The sequence below is a fragment of the Spermophilus citellus genome (genome assembly GCF_964194105.1).
Source record: "Spermophilus citellus genome assembly, chromosome: 7".
NCBI classification, from domain to species: Eukaryota; Metazoa; Chordata; class Mammalia; order Rodentia; family Sciuridae; genus Spermophilus; species Spermophilus citellus.
In genome coordinates, this window is record NC_138188.1 from 95,468,462 (window position 1) to 95,495,497 (window position 27,036).

Here is a 27,036-nt window from a genome sequence, read left to right on the forward strand (position 1 = left end):
AAGATACATTTTACTCTATTAGCCAATTTCCCATAAGGTTTCCAGCAGTAAGCATGGACAAATAGAGGGGATGTCACAGAGGGAGTTCAAGTGCCAGATGAGATATTCATAGGTAAACCTATGAAACTCCCTGAAAACTTAAAATTCTACCATTAGATTTCCTGAAGGACCAAACTTCAAGTTTCTAAAAATGGATCTGGTTCCACAATGGTCTTTCTTTCTTCTTTAGACATGTACATTGTCATTTTAGATTTTTCACTGATGATACTTATCATTTGTTATCATTAACTAACACTACAGTAGATTAGAATGTCTACAAGAAGCATCAGTAATGTCAAAATGATGAGAGAATACTCTGCCTCACAACCCACCATAGATTGGGTTTGTTCTTGAATACGCACACTTACTATCAGCTCCCTGAGGAAATAAGCAAACATACCTGCAGAATGTTTGACATTTCAGGTTAGTCTTAGGAAGTGTACCTTTCTTCTGATGAAGATCTGTTTTCCCTATCTGAATGTATTAATTTTGTCATATTCTTTCTAAATAGGTATAAGGTAATTGTAATGACTTTATTAATTATGTTATGTTCAATTGAGATGTACCTTAGAGAAAAAAATTAATTACAGTTGCATCAGTCAGGGTTCTCCAGAGGAATGGAATGTATAGGATGCATATGTTTATAAGAAAGACACTTATTTAAGGAATTGGATCACATGATTATGGAAGCTGGATAATCCAGAATCTGCTGTGTGGTCTGGCTTGCTGAAGGTGCAAGGGTGTGTAAGTCCTCCAGGGTCATCTTTTGGCAATTTCTTCTTGCTAGAGGGAGGTTCAGTCTTTGTTCTTTCCAAAATTGATTGAACAAATGTGTTCACATTATGGAAAGCAATTGCTTTAATCAAAACCCACTGATTTAAATGCCAATCTTCTAAAAACAAAAACAAAAACACACCTACAGACAAATCCAGAATAACATTTGCCCAGATTTCTGGGTACCATGGCCTGGTCAGATTGACATATTAAATTAGTTGGATTGACACCTAAAATTAACTGTCACTGCAGGAATGTATCCATGGAGGTCTGCTAGTCTATATTTCTTTATTATGGAAAATGATCCTGTAATATTTTTCTCTGTTCCTTGGACTATACTATTATATTATAAGCATATAGTTAGCAATAACTCAGGGTTATGTCTCATAAATTTCCACTGACTTTTTTTTTAATCACTTTACACATAGTAATTGTTTGACCAAATATTGTATATCAGAAACAAACTTAACTTTTAGCCTTATGTAGGTACTTGGGCTTTTTAGATCTATGCTATTAAGAGTTGTCAATGGGCTGGGGATGTGGCTTAAGCAGGAGTGCACTCATCTGGCATGTGCGGGGCGCTGGGTTCGATCCTCAGCACCACATAAAAATAAAATAAAGATGTGTATCCACCAAAAACTAAAATAAATAAATAAATAGATATTAAAAAATTCCCTCTCTCTCTCTCTCTCTCTCTCTCTCTCTCTCTCTCTTAGAAAAAAAGATTTGTCAATGGATCAGTACGTTGTAGTAGCAATGGTTTAGAGCTTTCATGAGGCTACTAAGAATAAATATTTTTAAGCCTAATATTAGCCTTGGCACTTAATTATTTCTATATTTTAATTTGGTTGCATGAAATTTTTAAAATTATATTTCATGTGGATAAATATTTGCAGCTACCTGTCTACCTGTGATTATTGACATTGGAAGTTTACATTGCAATATCAGTGTCAATTTAAGCCAATTTAGAAGTTTGTATTATAAGAACTATTTCTTTAAAATTAAACTACTAAGTATATGTTATCATTTTAAAAATTGGCTTGTTGTTAAATGGCTACTTTGTAAAATATTAATACCTTCTTCCTGACAAATTATCAAATCTATATTTTAACATTATAATGGAGTTGTCAATGACTATATTTTTAAAAAAAATTCAAGTATCCTAGTACTTAACTTTATGAGACATTATTGAAAAGAGTTATGTAAAATTGAATCAATTAAAGTAGTTTATTTGCCGTTGTATTCCAAACATTTGCCAGCCTCTTTGAGTAGCAAATACATTTGTAAATTGTATAACTCCCTTTCCATTACATTATAAATGTACCTAAATTATTTGTCAGTTATTGGTCTTACATAATTGTCAGCATCACTATAAAATATTTACATCATTTTAACAGCCACTGTTTTACACAAATATTGATTACTTAGCCATATTTTGGGAGAAACTTTCATAGCAGTCACCATTCCTACTTTGAAACATTTTTGTTCCTGTTGTTTTTGCAGCAAAAATATGGATTTCAACAAATCTTGGCCACTCTTTTATTATATTTTTTTGGACCCTATGGTATCAAGTATCTTGCATACTAGTGAATCTTTCTTGCATTCCCTGAATGAGCATTAAAAAGTGTAAAATTAGAAGAGCTAAAATATCTATGTCATTGATTTTCAACCCTGGCTGCATTTTAGTATCATCTGGAGAATTTTAAGAATATAAATATTCAGGTTTCCACTAAAGAGTCTCATTTAATTGGTAGGGCAATTTGGGATGTTAGTATTTTTTTGGTATGTGAGGGGTGGTACCAGGAATTGAACTCAGGGGCCCTCGACCACTCAACCACATCCCCAGCATTATTTTGTATTTTATGTAGAGACAGGATCTCACTGAGTTGCTTATCACCTCACTTTTGCTGAGGCTGGCTTTGAACTTGAAATCCTCTTTCCTCAGCCACCCAAATCACTGTGCCTGGCAGGTGATAGTATTAAAAAAACAAAACAAAACAACTAGATTACTTCAATGTGCAACTTGGGCTATGAACTCCAATTTATGCTCTTATCTACTGTACAAGTTCCATAGGATCTCATGCTTAAAATTAAATCAACAAATAAATTGGATATACATTCTTAAACTATGCTCCATGAATATTTATTCAGACTTTTATTCTAGTTTTGTTTTCTCACTAATGCAGCTGTTGCAGTATACAATAAGCTCTTTGATAAACACTGAAGAAAATGATCTGAGTTTTACTTTTGTACTTATTGGTTTTGAATTGAAATTTCCATGTAATTTGTGCATTATTTTTGCAGAAAGCACATTGGATTATTGGGAAAATTTAAATATACCTAATATTAAATCTAAATACAAATAACTATTACACTATCTTGACATAGTAAAAATGAATAAAACTTCTGGGCAACTTCCATATTACTATGATTTATATGACGTATATTCAATTTATTTTTATACAACTATCATTTGGTTTATTAATTTATAATATTTTTGTTCAAAATATTTAATATAAATTGAAGATATGGATCCTATAGGAAATAAATCCTCATTTTATTTTATTTGTAATATTCAAGCTATAAGTTTTATTTTACAAAACTAAGTTTGAAGAGAAAAGCTTTCAGTGGGATATTCTTAGAACACAGACATCCTACTATCACTATTGAGAACTGCTAGATTATTTCTCAGTTGAAATATTTCATGTGAGCCCCTTATTTTGACACCAGAACTACTTGAACTTACCTAAAATGAGAAAAGGATAAAGAAAGACAGGCACAAATAAAGAGAAATATAGAGAGAATAAATGATTATGGGTTCAACCTTAGCCTTCCATTTTTATTAAAACTACTCCAAGAAACCACTTATTTATTTCAATTAATTGGGAAAATTTTTGTAGGACCCACCTAAATATAATTGTCTTTGCCAACATATTTGGAGTATTGTATTTAATTTTAAATTTGGTTACATTTTTTTCTCCTAATATATCTTATTTTACCTTTCATTCTCTTTCAAACAATTGGTTACAACTTTTTGAGATTCTCAAAAATCTTTTTACAAAAGCTTATAGTGAAGGGAATACCACATCTATGTCTTCAATAGCATCACCATCATTAGGAATTCTTAGTTTTCAAATCACTGGCTGATTCCAATATGTTGTACTGCCGCAGTCTTGGCTGGGCACAGAATCACGAGCCACCACAGCTTTGTAGATTCAAACAGCAATTCTTTATTCCCGAACTCACACCGGCCTCTACACACACGTTCTGGGGAAATCCCAGTTCTGCCACACAATTCACGTCCCAAAAATACTTTCTCAATTCCACGAGAACTCAATGGGAACTTAGGCAGCAGGATACGCCCATTCCCAGCAGCAATAATCTTAAACCTGGAACTGCCTTAAACCAAGATTGTCTTAAACCGGGAACGCCCTAAACCCAAATTGTCTTAAACCAGGAACGCCCTAAACTCAAGGAGCGGGATACTTCTAAAACCTGCAGGATACACCCTAAACCTGGATCCACCCTGGTCCTTGAGCAGGGTCACCTTTCTCAAACACACATGCAATGTCACAGCGAATTTCCAAGGCAAGTCCATTTAACATGGGGTACGCTGGCAAGGAAATTTCGATGCGTCATTCCTACTTGGCAATGGCCCTCAGCATTGTACTATCAATTTTTGGCAGCAAACTTTATTTTAAACTGTGAGAGTAAATGACATTACTTTTCTTTCAATAAATCACAAATAACCCTTCTACTTACCCTTTATTTTCATTGACTTTATGTGCCCAGGACCATAAAAGGGGGGTTAGAACATTCACTACATGAATGATATTCTCCAAAGTCACTCAGTTCAACAAGCTGCATAGCTGTGCAGTACCTCATCTATAGCCTTCTTCACTCATAACAGGAAAAATTCTCTAATTTATAACATGTGTATTATTTCACAGACAATATGTTAAGCTCCTGTGGCACTTTTCATATAATCCTCCCAACAAAGTCTTACAACAAAGTCTTATAATTGCTCCTTTATGAAAACTAAAACTAAGACCCAGACAGCTCTGTATAACAACAATGCAAAGTAAGCATTAAAATTTCCATACCACAAAAGCTAAAACTTGGTGACAACTACATGTTGGCTTTAGGGACCCATTTGGGTGATTCTGCTGCTTAAGACGCTACCAACACTCTTGATGCCTTCTCCCATACAATGTTGAATGTGGCCATCAAGAGATTCAAGAATATAAAAGAGAAGCATCAGTTTAAGTAGTTGTTCTTTACTAAATGCTGTTTAAAATGGAAAATTTTGAATAATTATACATATGAGAACCATGTCTGAGAAAACATATTAAGTCATCAAAAAACAAAAGGAAAAAAATCATATTATAAAAATCAACCACATCCTGAAGCACTCTTCTGAGAACTTTTCCATACCTTTTAATCTCATTATTTTGACTAATAAAGTATTCCTTCCTTGCTTCTATTATTAGACTTATCTGTATTATACCCTATCTTTTATTTTTTTTTCTAATATAGAAAAATAATGATATTTTACTCTTTGAGAAGCTTAGAAGTCAAACACTATTATATTGCTTCATTAAATAAAGAAAATGTTCAGGAAGAAAAGTAATAACTTTAATAATAATAAAAATTACTTAAGACTATGCAGTTTCAATAAATTCTTTTAAAAAATATATCAGTAGTAGCATTGTTAAGAGTTGCCTCAAGCTTGGCATGGTGGTACACACCTGTAATCCCTGTGGCTCGGGAGGCTGAGGCAGGAGGATTTCAAGTTCAAAGCTAGCTTCAGCAAAAGCAACTCAGTGAGACCCTGTGTCTAAATAAAACAAAAAATAGGTTTGGGGATATGGTTCAGTGGTTGAGTGCCCCTGAGTTTAATCCCTGATACACTCCCCTGTCCAAAAAAAAAAAAATTGCCTCATGAGTCCTAATTCCCTTAAACCTTTAGATGAGAGTTTGTCGACCTGAGTGCACATGAGTTTTCCAGAAATAGATATGAGACTGTAAGAGGGAGAGAGAGAGAGGGAGAATTCCTGGCATTTGCTCATTTAGTATGTAGCGATGGCCACAAGTGAAAATACGAGTGTGCACAGTGAATACTGTGGTGGTATATCATGATCCTTTACAAGTTTACCTCTCATGCTCATCCATATCCTCATGTTTTTACAGTTGATAGCAGTCACTAAGAAAACAGACTTAAATTAAGAGGTTTTTGTGGGATGATCTATAATCACAAGGCTACAATTAATAACCATCATCTTACCCTTCACCACTTAGATCTTCTTATTCACAGCCAGCATATCAGTGGATCAAGGTGACTTGCCTGGAGGGAAGACCAGATTCTCTTACTATGTGCCTGTTCCTTGATTGACTTGACATTGCCAGACTTGATTGAAACTATTGTCTATTTACTTTTATCACTGAGATCAAAACACCAAAGATCCCATGACTGAATTCATGGCTTACAGAGATGCTCTTCCTTGCCTCTATTATACAAAAGCAATATTCACTGCTTTTCTTGCTGTCCACTGGTTTTAGGATCTAATTGCTTAGATAGAAGATGCAGCTTTAGATTCAGTGAAACTCTTAAAAGATACAATGTCATAGCTATATCATTTCTGCCTCTGGGAGGGACCACTAATCTAACAGGATCTAGAATTATAGGGAAAAGAAGCTTGAATTCAAAATTAACTCATAGAAAGTGATGATGAGAAGGATAAATTCACCTTTACCTCTTGTTACCTAGGCATATGCACTTTAGCACTTAAAGTACAAATACCATCTTGTTTGATAATATTTTAAACCTCTAGTTAGTGGCTCTTAGCCCATGCCTTAGTTAGATCTTTACAAGGCCATTCCAATATTTTATCAAGCAGTCCTCTTTCAGATAACATAATAAATGCTTGATAGGGACAACGGATGCTTTGTCAATTGATAGAGAACCTTCATTACAAAATCAGTGCCTTGGTAGATGGTGATGTTACGTGGAATCTCATATTGGTAGTTCAAACACTGTACAAGCTCTGAGATTGTAGTGCTAGCAAAAGCATAGTGAGAAAAGGGTCAGGTTCATTTCTGGAATAATAATTAATTTCAGTAAGAACAAACCTATGATTTCTTCCAGAGTAGAAGAGGTTTAATATAATTGATTTTTCAACAGACTCTCTGCTCTCTATCATATTATTGGTTCAGTAACTTCACTGCCATCAGGTAAAGTATTCAGCAGTTTTTCCAGTTTGACTGCTCTCACTCAAAGGGTTCCCAACATAAGGTTGAGTTTATGCAGAGCCTCTATTTCAAACCCCAGCCCTGATATGTTCTTGGGCCCCTTGAACAAGCACAGGGCATTGGTGGGGGTAAAGAGTTAAAGACTGAGATTGGCTACCAAGTGATTCTCTCTGTTTGGTTGTCATGAGCCTCTTCGACAGAGATTTCCCAGGAAGTCACTAACAAGAAACACAAAGACATTTATGCCATTTCCATAGGTTTATATTCATGCTCCTTCTTCCTCAATTTTGTTTTTGATTTTATAATCCTACTACTCTCAGATCTCAATCCAACCACTCAAGCCATTTGCCACTGTCCAGGATTATTAAAGAAAAACAGAATTATTCTTCAGTCTACTTCTCTGCAAAAATAATTCACAAATATACTGTTCTTCTTCTTGAAACTTTTCCTGATCCCTGTCCTCATCTCTACAAGTAAAGCTGAGGAAAAAAAACAGTAGATTTTTACTTATACCAATGTATAAAGATGATGTGTTTATGAAGCAAGTTGAAATTTTCTTTTTCTATTTATTGTAAGATACCTCCACACCATCACACTCTCAGGTATGAGCTCAAGGAAAGGTTTAATACTACAAAGATGGATGACATGATTGCTTTGGGCCAACTATTTGCATAATTTACTTTTGATTTCTGAAACTATACAGATTTCATGCCAAATATATCATTTCCAACATATGGTAGATTGATGCTGTTTCTATCCAACAGCGTGCCTTTGAAGAGCTGACAACATTGGCTTATGATGGACAGCTCTAGGTTCATCATTACTTGGTGTCTCTATCTGGGACTTGGGTTCTACTAAGCTTTAGTAGCACAACAAAATATGCTTTTCAAGAAGATATAAAAGGAAGAGAATTACACTAAAACTCTTCAAATCTTCTACCAGAGTTTACCAGAGACTTCCATAAGACTTCTCTATCTGTAAGTACCTTTAGATATTATATAGCCTCAGAAGTAAAGTAGCTTGTACTGCAAACTGAATTTGATGCAAAGCCCTCTCTTACTCTGGGTCCCAACTAAAGCTGTAATATTCCAAGTCACTGAGGTGAAAGGGTCAGAGCAATAGTGATAGTGGTGCATACTATCTTTAAAATCTGAAGAAGTTGCCTGTAATTTCAGTGGCTCAGGAGGCTGAGATAGGAGGATCATGTGTTCAAAGACAGCCTCAGCAATGTCGAGGTGCTAAGCAACTCAGTGAGACCCTGTCTGTAAATAAAATACAAAATAGGGCTGGGGTTGTGGCTCAGTGATTGAGTGCCCCTGAGTTCAATCTCTAGTACCAAAAAAAATCTGAAGAAGGAAACCAAGAATGGTGCTGTTTTACTTGTAGAAACTATGAGTTATAATAACATATACCCTCATGGAAAGGACATCCTTCAGACCATTAGATCTTTAAAACTTTACTGATATATTCACTGAATATTTGTAGAGTTGTGTTCCAACCTTACACAATGTCCTTCTAAGGCATCCATAGTTCTTGCCACTTATTATTCTCCATGTACAATTAACACATCACCAGTATAATAGACATTGAGATGTTCTGCAGAATGCCAAAACAATGAAAGTCCTTGCAGAGAATAGAAAATTTGGAAGAGCCCTGGGAAGGCAGTGAACTAACAACTAATGCTTTTCCCTTGTTAAAGCAAAGTTCTTATTCTTATTTATTTACCAAGGTCAAAAATAATGCATTGAGCATTCCAATAGCTATACCCAAATTCCCTGAGCTGTACTGATATACTTTAATAACCAGATCATATCTTGTGGAGCATTTCTGATTGTGGCTAGTACTAAGTTTATGATCTATCTGTATGTACTATGATCTTTTGGTTTCTTGTAGGCCACAAGTGGAGACGTGGCAGATGTTGGTAACATTAACTCTTGCACACTTCACTTCTTTGACACTAATCTGTGCCCAACACATAATAATGGTTGTGATTTAATATCATAGATAGGGCAAGCATTTTGGAAAGCCCTTTCTACAATAATGGTAGTAAATTGTTTTTACTCCAAAAGTAAGAGAAGACTAGAAAAATTAATGTAGTAAAACCATATTTTCCCTTGACCACTTGTGCAAGGGACTTGGGCTAGGACTTAATTTACATTGACATTCATATACCCAGCTCTTACTGGAGGCCTTGATGGATTTAAATCTAGATGTGTTCCTGTATATAGTATTTACTTACTCTGTTAAGGGTCTTTAGGTTTCATTGAGGAAAGTATTTGGATAGTATTAATCATATAAACATATGATAGCATTATAATGTCCTAACTTAAGGAAATCTGTGCATCCACCAAATGACGAGCTCTGTATATAAGAGCCAGCTCAGATTAGGAAGCTGAGTATTCAAATATTCCATTATAGTATATATAAAAGAAAGTCATTCCTTATTACCCTTTCCTTACACCTCTCCAAAAAATCTTAAAAAACAACAGTAACAATATCAACAAAAGATGAATGTATTACTTATGCAAGGGGGAACTGGTCCTAGAAAACACTGTGTGTCTGAGCAGTATTTTATTTGATGAGCTTAAGAAGTATGCCATTCAGGGATTGGCAAACATTCATGGACACATAGCTGCTCTAACAGCCTGGATGATTGAAACAGCAGACAAGTTTGTGCACTGTTACTGACTGGCTTCAGACACATGGTTTCTGAGGCAAAACTGTCACTGATCAATTGGGATGGGTTTTAAATGGCTATAGCAGTACTTGCTCATGAATAGGGCAAAGAATCTATAGAGGAATCAATACTTTTCTTTCATGAAGTTTCAGAAGGGAACTTTTGTTCTCAAGAGTCTGACAACCTTCCTCTCACTAAACCTTTTTTTATTTTTTCTCACTATATGAGCTAAAGTATACACTACTTGCTGTCCATCTTTCTTGTCTTTGGGAACACCATGTCTTAGTAGCCATTGTCAGAGACCCCTGTGACCAAGACTTCCTCATTAACTTCTGTCTGATAAGATCATTATATTCATGCTTCTGCTTTTCTGAAATTGTATTATCCTTATTGACACTAGAAAATTCAGTTCCATGGTAGCTTTTGCTACTGTCAAACAGCCTCTGTAGTTTATAAACTGCTGATATTTTTTTAGAGATGCTGGTGATATCCCTCACTTAGGAATTCCTCAAAGTCTTAATAAAACGGGTTTCCTCTGGTATTATCAAGGAATATAGGGAGATGATAGCTCTCCATACTTGGTCACACACAAGTAGATAATGGCCAGTATCATTTCCAAGCTTTAAGGAGCTTATTTCAGCAATGAATCACGACAAATCCAAATATTCTTGTTAGTTAGGTTGCTATGTCTTGAATCATAGGCAAGAAAATCCAAACAACATAATCAGTAGAAAGAAAGAAATTAAGGTTGAATGTTTAACTCAGTGATGGAGTGCTTGCCTACCACGTGTGAGGCAGGTCCTGGGTTCTATACCCAGCACACCCACCATCTGAAAAAAAATAGGAGGAATAAAATTTAAAATTAAAGTATATGACTTGTAGATTATATGTTTTGTCTGGTAAAAATCAGGGAGTTAATTAGAACATTGTTATAAGTCTTGAGAAATTACTGTAAGGTGCATGGATATGAGAGTATTATCAAAAACACTATCCTTTATATTTACAAATAAAACATTGTAAAATGTAGTAAAAGACTTCATAATTCCATACAAATAAAATTATAAAGAAATAAAATTAAGTGAAATGTGCTGGATCTGTATGAAGATACTATTAAAACCCAAAGGATGTTTGAAATATTTTTTTCTAGAATAGGCATAGTCTGGATTATAATGATTAATTTTAAGATAATATATAAATTCAACACATTTCTCATTAAAAGGGGGTTTTAAAGAAAACTAGATGATCTGATTTTACAGTTCATTAGAAAAGATAGGTTAAACAAGAAATTTTTGAAAAAGGATTATTTCAGTGGGTAATTTCACTGGATATTAAACTGCATTATAAAGCAACAATGATTGATGGAGAATTCAGTGAAATTGAACAGTAAGTCCAGGAAAAGACCAGATGTGAAAAATTTATACATGACAAATAAGTGGCATAGGAGGTGTTATTCTGAAAATGATTTTTGAACAACTTAATCAATACATTGAATTCACTAAATAGTGCTTAGGAAATATATCCTATTTATATGATTTTAGGTTTTATATAACTGTTGACTGTTTAAAAATCACATATATGTATACATGATCTAATGACCTGAAAAATTAATTGTGTAATCAATATGCTCTCATGCTATAGTAGGGCCTTGAAACATTAGAGCTCTGCTCAACCTTCTGCCTTACACGATACTGCCATCCAAACTTCAGAAAACACAACGTTCTTAACCCCATGTTTCAGCATCATTCTTAGTGTAATCACAGCCACTACCTATATACATTTTTTTTCTCACTGAATTAGCAAATATGTCATTTTGTTTGATCATTTTTCTTTTAACATCTTACTTTCTTTTTCTATGTTAAATTTCTCTCACTGAAATATAAGAGTTAATTCAGCAATCACCTATGCATGACAATTCCATTAGCTCTGGCTCTTATGTTTTATAATTCTCATTTTGACTTTATTTCTTAAATTATAGTCAGGTTCACTCTTCGTGATTATCTAATTCTTTGTTTCGGGGGGATAATTTGGGGTGATTGTCCCAGATCAATATTTACAAATCATTAATTTTCATCTCCTTCAACTATAGCTATTCTGCTCATTAACCCATTTATGCAGTTTAAATATTAGTGGCTATATTTTATAATTATAGATTTTTATAGTTTTTTAATCCATTTATTTTCTTTTTCTTTCTTTTCTTTCAGAGGGCTAGTTCTTAGATTTTGGATCAATTTCTTGTTTTATTTTAGGCAAGTTTATTTTCTCTTCTTTATTATTGATCCATTACGCCAACATTTGGCATCTTTATGCTTTGTAAAGTTTTGTGTTTGGGAGATGTACTTAGCGAAGCTTTAATTCCTCCAGACTGGGCTGTGAGCACCTTTTTTGTTTTTACTGGTCAATAAGTCCAAATTGAAGACATACAGGCTTTGATACCTCCGTGTAATGAAGACAATGTTCTTTGCTAATCTTCTATGAAGTTTATGAAGATTTATTATTTCTATAACCTCAAAAAAGTCCATCTTCTGCCACAAAACGGTATTTAACTCAAACTCCTAGTTCACTAAAATTCAGTCTTTCCCTGCTCTTCACCCTTTTATGCCCCCAACAACTAAAGAACTGCTTTTACTTCTCTGGTTTTCATTTAAGTCTGTATATCTGCATCTAGGGGGCTAAATTTTGTCTTTTTAAGAAAAATATTTGTTACATATTAACATTTCCACATGGCTTTACAGAGGATTTTTAAAAGAATTTGGCCTTCAATATTTCATAAAGTATATATTTATGATTGAAAATTTCAAACATTCAAACATAAGCAAAGTAGCACACACCCTTCCTCCAATCTGAACAATATTATTTGATCTATACCCTCTTACTCCTGCTCATATTATTTTGAACGTGATCCAGACATGAAATGATTTCATCCACAAATTGTCCTGTACATATTACTGAACCAAAAGGGAGTTTTCTTTTGTAACAAACACAATAATTATATCATGATTAACATTATTCATATTATCTTAATATCAACAAATATTCAATTATATAATGCATTTTAAGGGTGTTCATTGAAGAAACAGGGTAGTTTGTGCTCTGTAGTTTCATGTAAAATAGTTTAGCTCAGGCCTGTGATATCTCTATTACTTTCAGATTGAATCTACAGCTCTGATCTGATTTGTGTTCAATTTTGGCAAGAACACTTCACAGGTGGTGTCATGTTCTTCCATCAGGAGACACAAAATCTAGCTGTCTCTATTTTTGTGGTGTTATCAGCTGTTCATTTCCAATAACTAGATCTATTCATTTAATGGGACTTGCAAAATGGTTATGTTCTAAATCTAAAACTAATCCTTAAATTTCTAGTTGGGATATTCCTAAAAAGAGAAATGCTCCTCTTTCCATAGGTAGAATGTATACAGGAAAGAATGGGAATGTTTAAATTTTTCCACAATTAGCAATTTCCAAAATAAATTTTCTCTACTGTCTTTTAATGGGTATAAATAATTTTTTAAAAAATAATATATTATTACTTCATGGATTAAATCATATATGATGTATTGTATATATTGTAATGATTCATACCCATGTAAACCTCTTCACCAGAAGAAGAAATTAGAACACATATAATTATGTACATGTTTTATACTACTACTCAAAACATCTTCAATTTCCTCATCATCTACAATATAAACTTCTAAAATATTTTAAAATTATATTATGACTCACTAGAGATAACCAGTAAAATTTTCTTTTAATTCACTTGGAGCATATCTCTATATTAATATGCTATCCATTATATACAAATTTAGATTTGTTTTCTTTTCAATTTTTAAAATTTTATTTTTGACATGTAATTTTATTTTTGATCACATAAGTAGTAAAAGTTCCAAAATCAGATAAATAAAGCAATGCATACTCATAAAGTTTTGTCATTACCTCCTGTACTATGTCATTTCTCTTTTAAATAGCCAACTTAAAATATGCATACATCATATATTTTAATCTCTCTCCCTGCTTAATACACAAATAGAGTATAATATGCATATTTTCCTCAATTTAGGCTTTTTCAGTTTAGTAATATACCAGGAATATTATATGGCATGATTATAGAGATATTTCTGAGTTTTATCACACTTGCCAAAAATACCAAATTGCCACTGTTTATCCAACCAATGTCTTGGAAATAGGGTTTTTTGAAACACTTAAGATTCATTGTTACACACTCAAGAGAGTACTATTTTCACTTCATATGCTACATGCTGAATTTTTAAAAATGTAGTATGTGTTTGAACTTAAAATTAATAAGTATACATTGATCCTTTAAGTGTTTATCAAGAGATGTTAGAGAATCTTATTTATCTGATTTTTAAGTACTTAAAACTCATCTAGAAGCACACATGTATCTTTGACATATTTTAGATTTTTTGAGCTAAGTCCATTCCTTCAGGATGGGAGGAATTTTTTCTTTCTTTTCTTTTCTTTCTTTTTTTTTGTGTGTGTGTCCCTATTTGGTCCAAAAAATTATAAGTTTGACAAATATGCTTTCTACTATTTTTTTAAAATAGTTGATAAAACTATAGTACATCTCTGAAGCAAGTGCATAACCTGAGAATACTCCAATGGTGCTGCTCCCAGATGTACTGACTCTCCATCAGTCCTATTAGGAGTAGTTTGCAATCAGGAATAATTCAACTTGACTTTAACTACCCCAAATAATTTCTTTAAATATTCTTCAGACTACACACTTTAACAATATTTGCATTTTTTATTTAAAATCTATAAGAAGATTAGAATTTAGAAATAGCAAATATCTTAGATGCTAACAAAGTATGAACTGTACAGACCTGATACTGCCAAATACCAGAAAAACAAAATGCATTAGATAATGTCTTACATTTTTAGTGCTTTTAATTTTACATATTTATCAGCGCCCTCACTTTATTTGACCCAGACAAGACCTAAACAGGCAAATCTAGCCATCCTCATGGGGAAACTCTAACCCATTAAGGAATAGCTAGCTTTAGTGGGTATACAATTGTCTAGCTAAGGGGAAATTTTGCTACTTATCCATTTTACTTTCATTACAAATACCACACAGAAACCAGTATAAATGAGAGCAAGACTTAGTGGTAATTTTGCAAGAGAACCTCAGTAAACTTGCTTTAAGCCAGTATTTAACCTACTTCTTCAAGAACAATCTGAGGAAAATCTAAAAAGTGACACAATTATGTTTTAACAGAGTTGGTATTAATTTGACTGCAATATCAGCTAAACTTCTTTTGCTATGGAAAGTAAACTGCACACTGTACACATACATACATACATACAGACAGACACAGTTATCAAAAAGGTAAATACTAAACTACAACATAATGTCAAGTTGATACTCTTAAATCCACCACAGATGGAGACAATGCTGGAACGCAAGGAAACTGTACAGACTGTCAAAGCAATTTTCCCCCTGATTGTAAAACAAGCTGAGCTTCTGAAGATATTTTGATCTGACCTTCTGAAGATGGTTTGTCTGTTTTTGGAAAAGGGAATTCAGTGGCTACTTCTGGTTATCCACTTGTTTCTTGAGCCCTTGACATGCCCAGATGTTTGGAAAAGACCAAAGTCTCTCAAAGTCTGCTCCCATTCAGGATGACCTGAATCTTTCATTTCAGTGCCATTTCCTAGACTCATCTACATTTTACCAAAATAAAATTTTAGTAGATAAGGAAATCTAAGGAGATCCAACATAGCAAATATAAAGAATTTCAACTTTACCCATAACCTTTGATGACAAAAGAACTATAAATGTTATAAGAAAAGGTTGGATATAAAGTATTGAAAATGATAGTAGTGATAATGGAAGTCACTTTATGTAGAAGAAAGGCGAAACTTGTGACGTTAAAGCATTTTATGTCTTTATCTCTTCAACTGAAATCCCATGAAATTTTAAACACTGTGTTACATCCCCAGTTATTTCTTATATTTTTATTTTGGGACAGTCTCTCTATGTTGCAAGAACTTGCTGAGTTACTGAGACTCACCTGCCTTAGCCTCAAGAGTCACTGGTATAACAGGCATGTACTACGACACCCAGTGAGTGATTGATGTTTTTAAGCTCCTAGAGCAGAAACAAAAATCTCTACCACATTAACAATTGACCAATATGCAAACAATATGAACAGTTGTTGATATAAGAAATGCAAATATATAAATAAGAAATACAAGACTTAGAATATTCTAAAGCTAGTGGATCGCCATGTTGACTACACGCAGGGCTCATATTTCTAAGATGAAATAGATGAAATAAACTCTATTTTTTTTACAATAATTACATGTGCATTTCCCAGCCATTCCCATATCTTTTGTTAATTATTTTCATGTTCCATTGGCACTGGTTTGGATATGATTTTTTTTTTTGCCAAGATATGACACCAAAAACATAGCCAACAAAAGCAAAAATAAACAAGTGAGACAACATCAAGCTCAATAGCTTCTTCACAGCCAAGGAAACAGCAAAATTAAAAGATAACATATAGAGCCACATATCCAATAAGAAGTTGCATCAAAATATACAAAAGACTCACATAATTAGCAAAAGACTTAAATGGCTTACAGGTATATGAAAACATGGACATAATCAATTATCAGAAAAATGAAAAATATATCCTTAATGAGATATCATCTCATACCTGTTGGAATGTCTACTATAAAAACAAAAAGGATAACATGTGTACAGATAAGGAAAGTGTGGAGAGAAGGGAACCCCTGCACATAGTTGGTGGGAGTATACTATGGTTTGGATATGGTTTGTCCTCAAAGGTATATGTGCTGGAAGTTTGATCCTCAATGTGGTACTGTTGAGGTGGTAGTATTGGGTTCATGGGACAGCACACTCAGAAGAAATTCATGAAGTTCTCCAAGGACAGGGTCAGTTCTCATGAGAGTGAGTTGTCATAAAAGAGTGATCCTGCTTCCTTTTCACTATGTGAATGTCTTGTACCCCACCATTTGTTGTCATCTACCACAGTTGATATAGCTAGATATTCTTCACCAGTGGCTGCTTAGATAGAACTGTCTGACCTTGGATTTTCAGCATCTAACCTCCCATATTTTGTTATAACAACACAAAATGTACTAAGTCAGAATGTCCACTGATAAAACCATTATGGAAGACAGTATGGGATTTGTCAAAAAATAAATAGAACCGCCATGTGATCCAGAAATCTCACTACTGAATATATATCTAAATAAAATGAAATAATTTCATTTCAGTTGGTCATAGAGACATCTGCACTCCTATGATCATTGCAGCACCATTCACAATAGCCAAGCAATGTAAACAACCTAAGAGTTCATTAACTGATTAATTAAGATAATGTGGTATATTTACACATGGAATACTATTTACTTACAAAAAGAATGAAATTTTGTCATTTGGACAACATGAATGGTACATGTTAAGTGAAATGAATCATACACAGAAAGACAAATACCACATAATCTCACTCACATGTAGAATCTTTAAAAAGTTGGTCTCAGAGAACTTAAGTGCACAATGGTGGATATCAGAGAATGGGAAGAAGGGAGTAGGGGTGGTGAGCAAGGGGCTGATCCATGGGATTAAATTAGTTAGACAGTAACAACAAGTCCTGGTGTTCAATCACACAGTAGGGTGAATAAATAGATAAAAATAATGCACCACATATTTCAAAAGGTTACAGAAAATATATTGAATGTTTTTACCATAAATAAATAATAAATGTTTGAGGAGACAGACATACTTAATCTGACTTAAATATTACACAATGTGCCACATGCATCAGAATATCGTATGGGATCCTATTAATATGTAGAATTTTTAATATTTTTATGAGTCAGTTAGAAAAAATATTTATGAAAAAATTATGTACATGTATAAAATGGTTGAAAGAAATGATACCATTTTTTACAGTATGGGCAAACCTGGATAACATTGTGTTAAGTGAGATAAACCAAACACAGAAAGACAAATACTATATGATCTCATATGTGAAAAAAACAGTTGAACTATTGAAGCAAAGAATAGGATGGTTACTGCCAGGGACTGGGGGTGGGGGAAGTGGAGATATAGGCCGAAAGGCAGAGACTTTCAATTTGGGGAATATAATATACATTATGGGTGGTTATGGATTTGTTCCTTAATTTGGTTGTGGCAATCCTAATCTTCTATGTGTATTAAAACATATTGAACACCTTAAATATATTCAGTGTTTATTTGACAATTGAATATTTTTTAAAAAATAATAAAAAGAAGCACAATCAGGATTTGGATTTCCTAAACATCATGTGTCCCCCACAAACATTCTGAACAACCAGAAGCTACAGCTGTTGTCAGCTAAGGATACCCCAATGCGGTACTTGAATGGAACAAACCCATATATTTACCTTTCATACAAAGCACTTAGCTCAGTAGCTTAAATGTAGGGAACTCACTAAAGTAAATGTTCATCCAGCAAATATATTCCCCAAAAAATAACAAAAGAGGGGCTGGGGATGTGGCTCAAGCGGTAGCGCGCTCGCCTGGCATGCGTGCGGCCCGGGTTCGATCCTCAGCACCACATACAAAACAAAGATGTTGTGTCCGCCGAGAACTAAAAAATAAATATTAAAAAAAAAATTCTCTCTCTCACGCTCTCTCTCCTCTCTCACTCTCTCTTAAAAAAAAAAATAATAACAAAAGAAAGAGCAAATAAGGGCAACATTATTTACTGATCGTTTTTCCTACTAATTATTTTACAAAAAAAAAAAGAATTTAGAACAATGAGTTCCTCTACATTCTAAAAAATCCTTTGACACATGAAACTGTTTTTGTGTGTTATAAAATGTTCTCAGACATAACCGTAAAAGAGCTGAAACCCATATGCTTTGCTATATTATGACTAAGTATTTTCTTTAAGTTATATGAACACAGATTTTTCTTAATAAATGTATTTGTGAAAAACAATCAACTTATCCGAGAAGGCAGATTAGGAGAGTTAAGTCTGCTTCTGAAACACATTCTGAAATATAGTATGTGAACTTGAAAATACCTAGTTAAAGATAGTTACTACATGTAGTAACCGTGTATCTTTTAAATTATATTTAGGGAGACAGAATCTGTAATAAATATACAAATAACGTATGCTTCATATGGCAAGCTTCACTGGACTCAAATTTAATTTTTTATTTATTACTGTGAAATCACATTTTGTCACAGGGAGATTTTCTGCTGAGAAAATTTACATTTGTGATCCTTAGAGGTAATCATAGGAGATGAGAATAAATCGGAATAGGATTTGTCTGCTCTTAACCGGCATGATACTAATGTATCCTTGAAATGGGTGACTTGAAGAGATTCTTAGATTCCCAGAGGGTAGAGGAGTGGGGAGTAAATCCAGATGGTTTCTGTCACCTAAAAATAAATGATGTCAGAAATACTTGACAGTGAAATGTTTCAAAGCGTCTGAGAAACCACTGGAGTTTTCAGAGCAGGGGAACAGGATGGATGCTAAAGCGTAAGTGTACGTGGTTATTAAAGATTTTAAAGTCATTCCTTGTATGGCTTGTTTTACTTAAATGGTAGAATGGCATATTTGAAATGTAATTGAGGTGATTTTTAAAATTATTTTCTTTTGTTCACTGAACTTTGATGAACTGAGGTAGGAGTGTTAAAGAACAGCATGATACATCAGAGATGCAAAGAGGAGAAAAGTAAAACACTGTTGTCTTTGAGTGTGAAATCCTAAGGCCTCTGTGAGAGAGACAATTTCCCACACAGAAGTGAAGAGAAAGGCTGAATTTGGAGAGATTGGGAGAGAATACAGAGCAGTTAACCCCTGATAGGAGGGTACCAGAATGGGGAATAGGTGCAGAGGTACAAAGCATACAAAAAAGTCACCATTTAGAGTATTCCTAGCTCTTGAGGAAATGCCATCCATCACCCACCCCCACGAGCTAAAAGGTCAGGCACACAAACTCCTAGCCTACAAGCATTGTAGGCCTTACTGCTGTCAAGAATTTATATATATATATATATATATATATATATATATATATATATATATATATATATATTTGCTTTTCATCAGCCATGAGGACTTCCTTAGTCAGCATTCAAGATGCCTCCTTTAGACTTTCTAGAAATGGTGAAGCTGTTTGACATTCCTTAGCCCCCACTTGCTTAAGAAAGGTTGACTAGAAAGCCTCTTTCTCATTTGGCAGAATATGGGAAAATTGGGAAAGTGGGATCTTGGTTATTGTCAAGGAAACGGCTAGAGTTAAACAGGCAAGCAAGACCTTATTCAAGACCATTGGAACAGGGGTCAAGACTATCTTCATAGTCCTGAGCTTGACTATCGTCAAAGAGCTTGATGGCAACACAGTGTGGATTTATTATCAATGTGCAGGTGAAGGAGTGGGTGGGATATGACTGAGAAGAACTTGGTTAGGCAACAAAAGTAGAGGAAATAAAACTTGATTAGATCAAGTTTTGGGTAGAGGAACCTGTTTGTACATTAAGAGTTGGAGAAACTTCGGAAACTGGTTTGGCACTATCATTTGCTAAAGCAAGGCTCAGCAGGCCAATGACTGAAGGGTGTGGCCTTGTTCAAAGGAGCAGTCGAAACATGCTGCCCAAAGTTTGTCCAAGTGGCGAGTCCTTGTCAATAACCAGAGGAAAAGCAGCCTCTCTTTTCCATTTTTTCCCATCTACCGATCTCTATCAGCCTAAATCCTCACTGTTCTCCTGGCTTCATTGTTTATATAATAGTACTCTTAAGACCAAAAAAAAAAAAAAAAAAACCATCCCTGATGGCCTGTCTTAATAACACACATTTTTTTTAAAAGAGAGAGAGAGAGAGAATTTTTTTAATATTTATTTATTTTTTTTAGTTTTTCGGCAGACACAACTTCTTTGTATGTGGTGCTGAGGATCGAACCCGGGCCGCACACATGCCAGGCAAGTGCTCTACCGCTTGAGCCACATCCCCAGCCGGACACCCATTTTTTTTTTAATGAATTATTTTTGCTGACAAATGCCACCATGCCTAAGGCAAAGCTCCTTGCCTCTGGCCTCTGTTGTGAAGGAAAATCATCAGGTTAAATGCTCAGTGAGTTAAAATCGTCCATCCTGCCTTTCTTCAGCGTTCTGCATGAACTAGTCTTGGGTGAATCTAAACCAATGGATCCTAGCTCATGGAATTACTTGTGGAACTTTGTAAATACATAAATACTTTAGACACAGTCCTGGACAAACTGAATAAGAATCAATCTAATGTGTGCTAAAGATGGAGACAGACTTAGTTTTTACAATGTTCTTAGGAAACTGTCTGACTATACACATTTTGGTAGTAGTCATCTTGACAAATGTCCTCCAGGGCAATACTCATCCCCCAGAGCTCACAATAAGCATGCTGGTTCATCAAAATATCAAGAAAAAAAGGGGGGGTCTAAGGAAGTGGATTTTTAGTGTTTGTTTTTTAGACCAAAAAAATAAAAATTATAAGAACTTTACAATTTTAGTTTTAGCTACCAATTATTGAGTGCATTCTCTTTACCAATCTCAATACAAGAATTGTATAATCTTTACACTGGGTCCAGGATGTCATTATCTTTACTCTGAGATGAGAAAGCTGAACTGGTAAAGGTTGCATAATATCACCAAAGTCATGCAGAATGTGACAGGACTAAGAATCACACGTTCTTGTCCCTATTATGTAATAAAGTCTCAACATTTTGTCTCCTTGGATTTTTTTTGTTTTAATTAACTCTTACAGTTATCTAATGAGGCTGAAATTAAAAGACAGGAAAAATAAAAGGTAAAACTACCATATGCCAACTATGGAGTTAACTATTGCTAATATCTTAAATATCTTTGCATGTTCTTAGTAATATGTACAGCTTTTATTTGTGATGGGATATATCCATATAGGAATGCATTCTGCTTTTGAGAGTATATTTATCAGAAGCATTTCCCCACATCTTTGGAAATTTCATCCTCAATGATTTTATAATATTCTATTTGTATAATATAATCATTCTGGTTTTGGTCACCTTAATTGTTTTTTTCTTAGATTTAATAATGTTGGATGCCTCAGTATAGTATAATGTGATAAATATGAATAAACATACATACATATGTTCACTATGTATCCAAATAGCTATTTTTAAAATATTTTCCTTAAACACTCATTTGTTAGTAAAGTAAATGACTTAGAAATTCTAAACATATTACATGAACTTTCTTCCTAGAAAGACATGTCTTTGGTCAGGCATCTATAACAAAATACCATGAATAGGTAATTCAACAACAGAAATGATATTTTGCCTTTTGGCTTCCTACTTGTTCAAAATTCTGGAGGCTGGGTAGTCTAAAATTAAGAGGCTGCCATGTTTGTTTTCTGGAGAAATCCCCTTCCTGGATTAGGGTCACCTGTCTTCTTTTATGTGCAAGGGTGATATATAGAGAGAGCTCTTCCCCTTCCAAGAGGACTAGTGTTATTGTGGGAACGCCATATTCTTGGTTTCTATAAGTCCGTTCATCCTCTTGAGCCTCCACCTCCTGATACCATCACATTTGGCGGTAGTTTGCAGTATACACATTTTGTGTATAAACTGCAATAAATTATGAATATATTCTTAGTAAGCTGGGACACAATATTGCATAACTTAATTATAATCAACATAATTTCTCTATTTAATCACATTATCAAATGTATTGATATGCAAGAAAACAAATCACTTTATCTTTACAAATATGTATTCAGTTCATATTATGCTAAGTGTTAGGAATAAGAAGATAAATAGATCATGGCCCCTGCCTTTAGAAAGCTCATACTCTCAAGGTGTTAAATACATGCTAAATAAAACACACTATGTTTGATAATAAGGGATCCAAAGAACTAGTATGAAGTTGGAAATGTCCAACTCATGGAAAGGTGAAGGAATGAGAGAAATCTCAGAGTTAGTGCTATTGGAGTAAAATATGAATAGATCCAAAGATCACATTATTAGGCATAACTATATTTTGCAACAAAAAGTAGGCTCTAATGGTGTATTTTTCAGAACTGAGTATCATATTTTAGAATTACATTGACCAATAAAATATGCTTTTGAACAAAATACATATCAGAAGATAGTATAATGGCTAATTTTCTGTTGCTACAAACTTTCTTACTCATATTTCACCTACTTTTATCATTTTTTCAATACTTTAATCTTGGATGTTGACTTGCTTCTACCATAAAAATGATATTTTGCCTTTTGGCTTCCTATTTGTTCACACACCAGAAGCTTTGTCATCTGTTGTAATTCTGTTATCCCTAACTGATTCTTTGTTCTCTATATGTAAGAATAAGGTGACTGAAGAGGTATATAGGTTACATTTTGTAACAAAACAACCCAATTAGAATTCACAAGGATTTATGGAACTTTTACAGTATGCCTGACATTGTATTCCCAGATAAAGGTAAAAACAGAAATCAATAACATGTAGACTTGAATAAGAAGAATTTCTTTCTCAGCTGGATATTTAAATAAACCACAAGATACTGATCATGAAGTAATTAAACATGAATGCTCCCCTTTGTTCTATAAGCAAAGAAGATCTTACCTGAGAAAGCATTTCTACCCAGTAGGAAAACCCATATACAATTGAGACCCTAAAGTACGAATGGTTCTTTTCTGCCCCAAACAGTTTTAATTCTAGCATCCATATTTTCTCCTCATTATATTCATAACTAGTAATAGATCACAGTACGCAGAAGTCAACACAAAAGGTCATTCAAAGTTACTAAGTAAATAATGGGCTATTCTATAGTTTTATTTCAGTAAACAAACCTCTGGGTAAGTCAATTAATTGATAAAGTCAGGACTACAAGTGAACTTATATAGTGGTAAAAATTGAATAAATGTCTTTCAACAAATAATATCTCATCCTAAGGCAAAAGGCCTGGAATAAGGCTGTGTAGGACATACAAAAAAAGATGACAAAGAAACTCCTAGAATTAAAGCATATTTTTTAACCAGGAAAATTAGAAACTCATATCAGAATCTTTCCACTGTAGTCTGTAGATTTTGCTCCATATTTTTAGTAGAAATAAACAGTGTAAGTCCTCATAAAAACAAGAAAATGATCTGTACAAACACTTTAAGGTAAAGAACTGCAAGTGAATTGGATGGATTGAACCTACTATTTAGAGGAAAGATTTTGAGTGCTGAATGTTTTCTTTGATATAAGGAGGCTGATTCATAGTGGGAGAGGGAGCGGGAGCATGGGAGGAATAGATGAACTCAGATAGGGCAGAGGGGTTTGAGGGGAAGGGAGGGGGCATGGGGTAATTAATGATGGTGGAATGTGATGATCATTATTATCCAAAATACAGGTATGAAGACATGAATTGGTGTGAATATACTATGTATGCAACCAGAGATATGAAAAATTGTGCCCTATATATGTAATAAGAATTGTAATGCATTCTCCTGTCATATGTAAATAAAAAGGCAAGATTTTAATTCTGTATAGTGGTTATGACAGATAATAAGTTCACTTATCCTCTGGATACCATTTTAACAAGTCCTGTGTTTAAGGAGAATACATGTTAACAATCCCATCTCGGAGGATCACTATTTTTTTCTAGGATATTATTGTAATTATCTCAATCTGATATATCAATAGTGTCATCTGTAATAACATTAAAAAATGAAGGTTCCATCCCATTTTATAGTCCTTTCTTTATTTGAGGTAATATTGTTGCAGAAGTGCTCTTGAAAATTGTAGAAATAATGATGTTAGCCCTCAGAAGAACCACAATTTTGAGATCCTCAACTAGTCATCCCAGTTCTTTCTTGGGAGAAGGGAGAGCTGGGAAAGGAGGTTCTGATGAATCATCTCCAACCTCACATTTTTCTTAGTTGCATTCAATATATAAAATATCCTCTAAAACGTCATGTCTCAGAATTTGAATGAGAAATACACCAGAGCTTCATGAGGATGAGCCAGGTTCCAGAGTCAGCAATTGACCTGGTTGATGCTACTAGTCTACTAGAGACCATGCATGGTCTCTCTCTCTCTCTCTCTCTCTCTCTCCTCTCCTCTCCTCTCCTCTCCTCTCCTCTCCTCTCCTCTCCTCTCCTCTCCTCCTCTCTCTGACTTCACATTTTCCAGGTTAGTGCTTTTTACTTTAATATGTAAGTACTACCTAGCAACAAATTCCACAAGGCTTCTTAGGTAAAGCAAGCATTGAGGCTTGTCTAGTGGCTCTAAGTCATACATATTTCAAATGTCAGGTAGAGATTATAATTGGTCCATCTTGGGTCAGTTGTCCCTTGCTCATTCAATCAATTGTACCCAAGGTACTAGTGGGCTGGAAAAGAAAGTTTTTTGACTGCAAAACAGAAACCAAATGACAGGAGAATAGAATAACTTACCTCTTCAATATGATTGCTATTGACAGGTTGCATCAAGTCTGAGAACTAGGAGTTTGGACTAAGGATCACTAGGGTCTTTTCCAGGAACACAGGTAAAGCCATAAAATTCCCAGTGTAATATGTTAATAGTGATAATATTAAATAATTAATAAATTTTTATGAAAATATTTACTGATATGATTAATTGCACAATCAACCACTGAATACTTTCTATATAAAACTGATTTCATTAAATATCATGTGTGACTTATTACCTGCATATTACATATCACTACTATATTATATATTATGCATTTTACAGAGTATATGCCACATCATATGTAATAAGGCCATGATAGTACATAATACTATATTATATGTATGTATCAAATAATATTATTACAACTCTAGAAGATTACAAATTTATCCCCAATATGAAATGAAAAGCTGAGAGGTACTTATTTTTACTGTATATACTTAGGGTATACAACATTTATATATATATATGAATTATTATAATCAAGCAATTATATTCCTTACCTCACATAGTCAGCTTTTCTTTTTTGGAGTAGGAACACTTAAATCTACTATTTTAGCAAATTCTCAGTAAACAATATCATATAATAAGTATACTCTTCATGCTGTGCATGTCTCTTGACTTATTCATCCTTTATAACGACAAGTTTTCACCTTTGACCTACATTTCCTCTGCCCTTGGTAGCCACCCTGTGATTCTCCATGTCTGTGCATTTGATCTCTCCTTAGACGTGGATGCAAGTGAGGTCATGCAGTATTTTTGTTTTTGTGTCTGGCCTATGTCACTGAGCATAATGTCCTACAGTTTCATCCACAGAGTAGCAATAGGCAATAAAAATTCTTTGTCACATCTTCAACTTGGAGCTCACAGCAAATGGAAAAATCAGGGGAATTTCAAATATTGGATTCTAATTTCCACTTTTCTATACTTCATATTAATGTGAGGAAAATAAAATATCCATAAAAGCCCTAAGTTCCATAGGCTCTTAAAAAATTCTTACCTCATAAAATTTTAACATTGGAGGAGTCCTTAAATGCCCTCAATTTCTGATTCTGGGCATTGCCAAGTATAGAATATTTTATGTGTGAGATAATTATAGAGTGAAGTAATATGACTAGTTATAGGTCAAAATGGGCCCCAAATAAACAACAAATGTATATATAGCTATAAGTCATATAGATTAATATTTTTAAAATTTATATTTGAGTTATTTCTCCAAAAAAACACTCAGGAAAAAATATGAAATCTATTCCATGAATAATACTCATTGAAATGAAATCACCATTTTCAAAGTGTTTTTTCTTAACCAATCTAATGATTAAAAACAGATTTTTTTTTTCTCACGAAGGACTAGAAACAGATTCCAAAGAACTCCAGAAAGAATATGAAAATCATGTTAGAATCAGCCCAGATTACACTTAAGCAATTTAGCATAGTTTTGTTTTTAGAGAGATAATAGTTTGAGAAGTTTTTCTTTGAGGACAAATTTCTAGGACAAATGTCCAAAGGGCAAGGACAAGAGTTTTTCTTTCCTTAAGAATTATTCACATTCTGTGTTTTGACTAATATGTTAGTTATCAAAGCTGTCTCCTTGTCTATATGGCTGAATATTTATCACCAAATATTTATCACAAGAAATAGTTGTGGAATTTGTTTTATGAAGGATCGGCCAATGCAGCTGTCCATGAACATCACCATCAAATGCATGATACTCCTGGGATGCTTGATGGGGAAGAAAACTGAAATTTAGAAAGTATCTAGACAGTATGACAGTATGTTTATGGAGGCCAAACTCCAAAGCCAGTTTTACTGTAAAGCTGTAAAGCGTGCCTTTTTGTTTTAGATT

At 33.9% G+C, this 27,036-nt stretch overlaps 1 protein-coding gene across 3 annotated transcripts in view; it reads right to left on the reverse strand.

Annotated features, from left to right (window-relative positions):
* LOC308653726 (uncharacterized protein) overlaps nucleotides 1-25,851 on the reverse strand; it is a 275,451-nt gene extending 249,600 nt beyond the window's left edge. Inside the window, exons 1-2 of one of the 3 annotated variants that reach the window (XM_081302401.1) lie at nucleotides 25,694-25,851; nucleotides 5,562-5,650 (exon numbers count right to left, since the gene is read on the reverse strand). Coding sequence is in view for 1 of the 3 variants with exons in the window: in XM_081302399.1 (XP_081158525.1) it covers nucleotides 5,562-5,650; nucleotides 25,175-25,207 (122 nt within the window). In the remaining 2 variants the exon portion in view is untranslated. Of the gene's footprint in view, nucleotides 1-5,561; nucleotides 5,651-25,174; nucleotides 25,252-25,693 lie in introns of those variants that run through there. The other 2 variants (XM_081302399.1, XM_081302400.1) reach the window with 2 other exon arrangements.
* Between the last annotated feature and the right edge of the window lie 1,185 nt (nucleotides 25,852-27,036).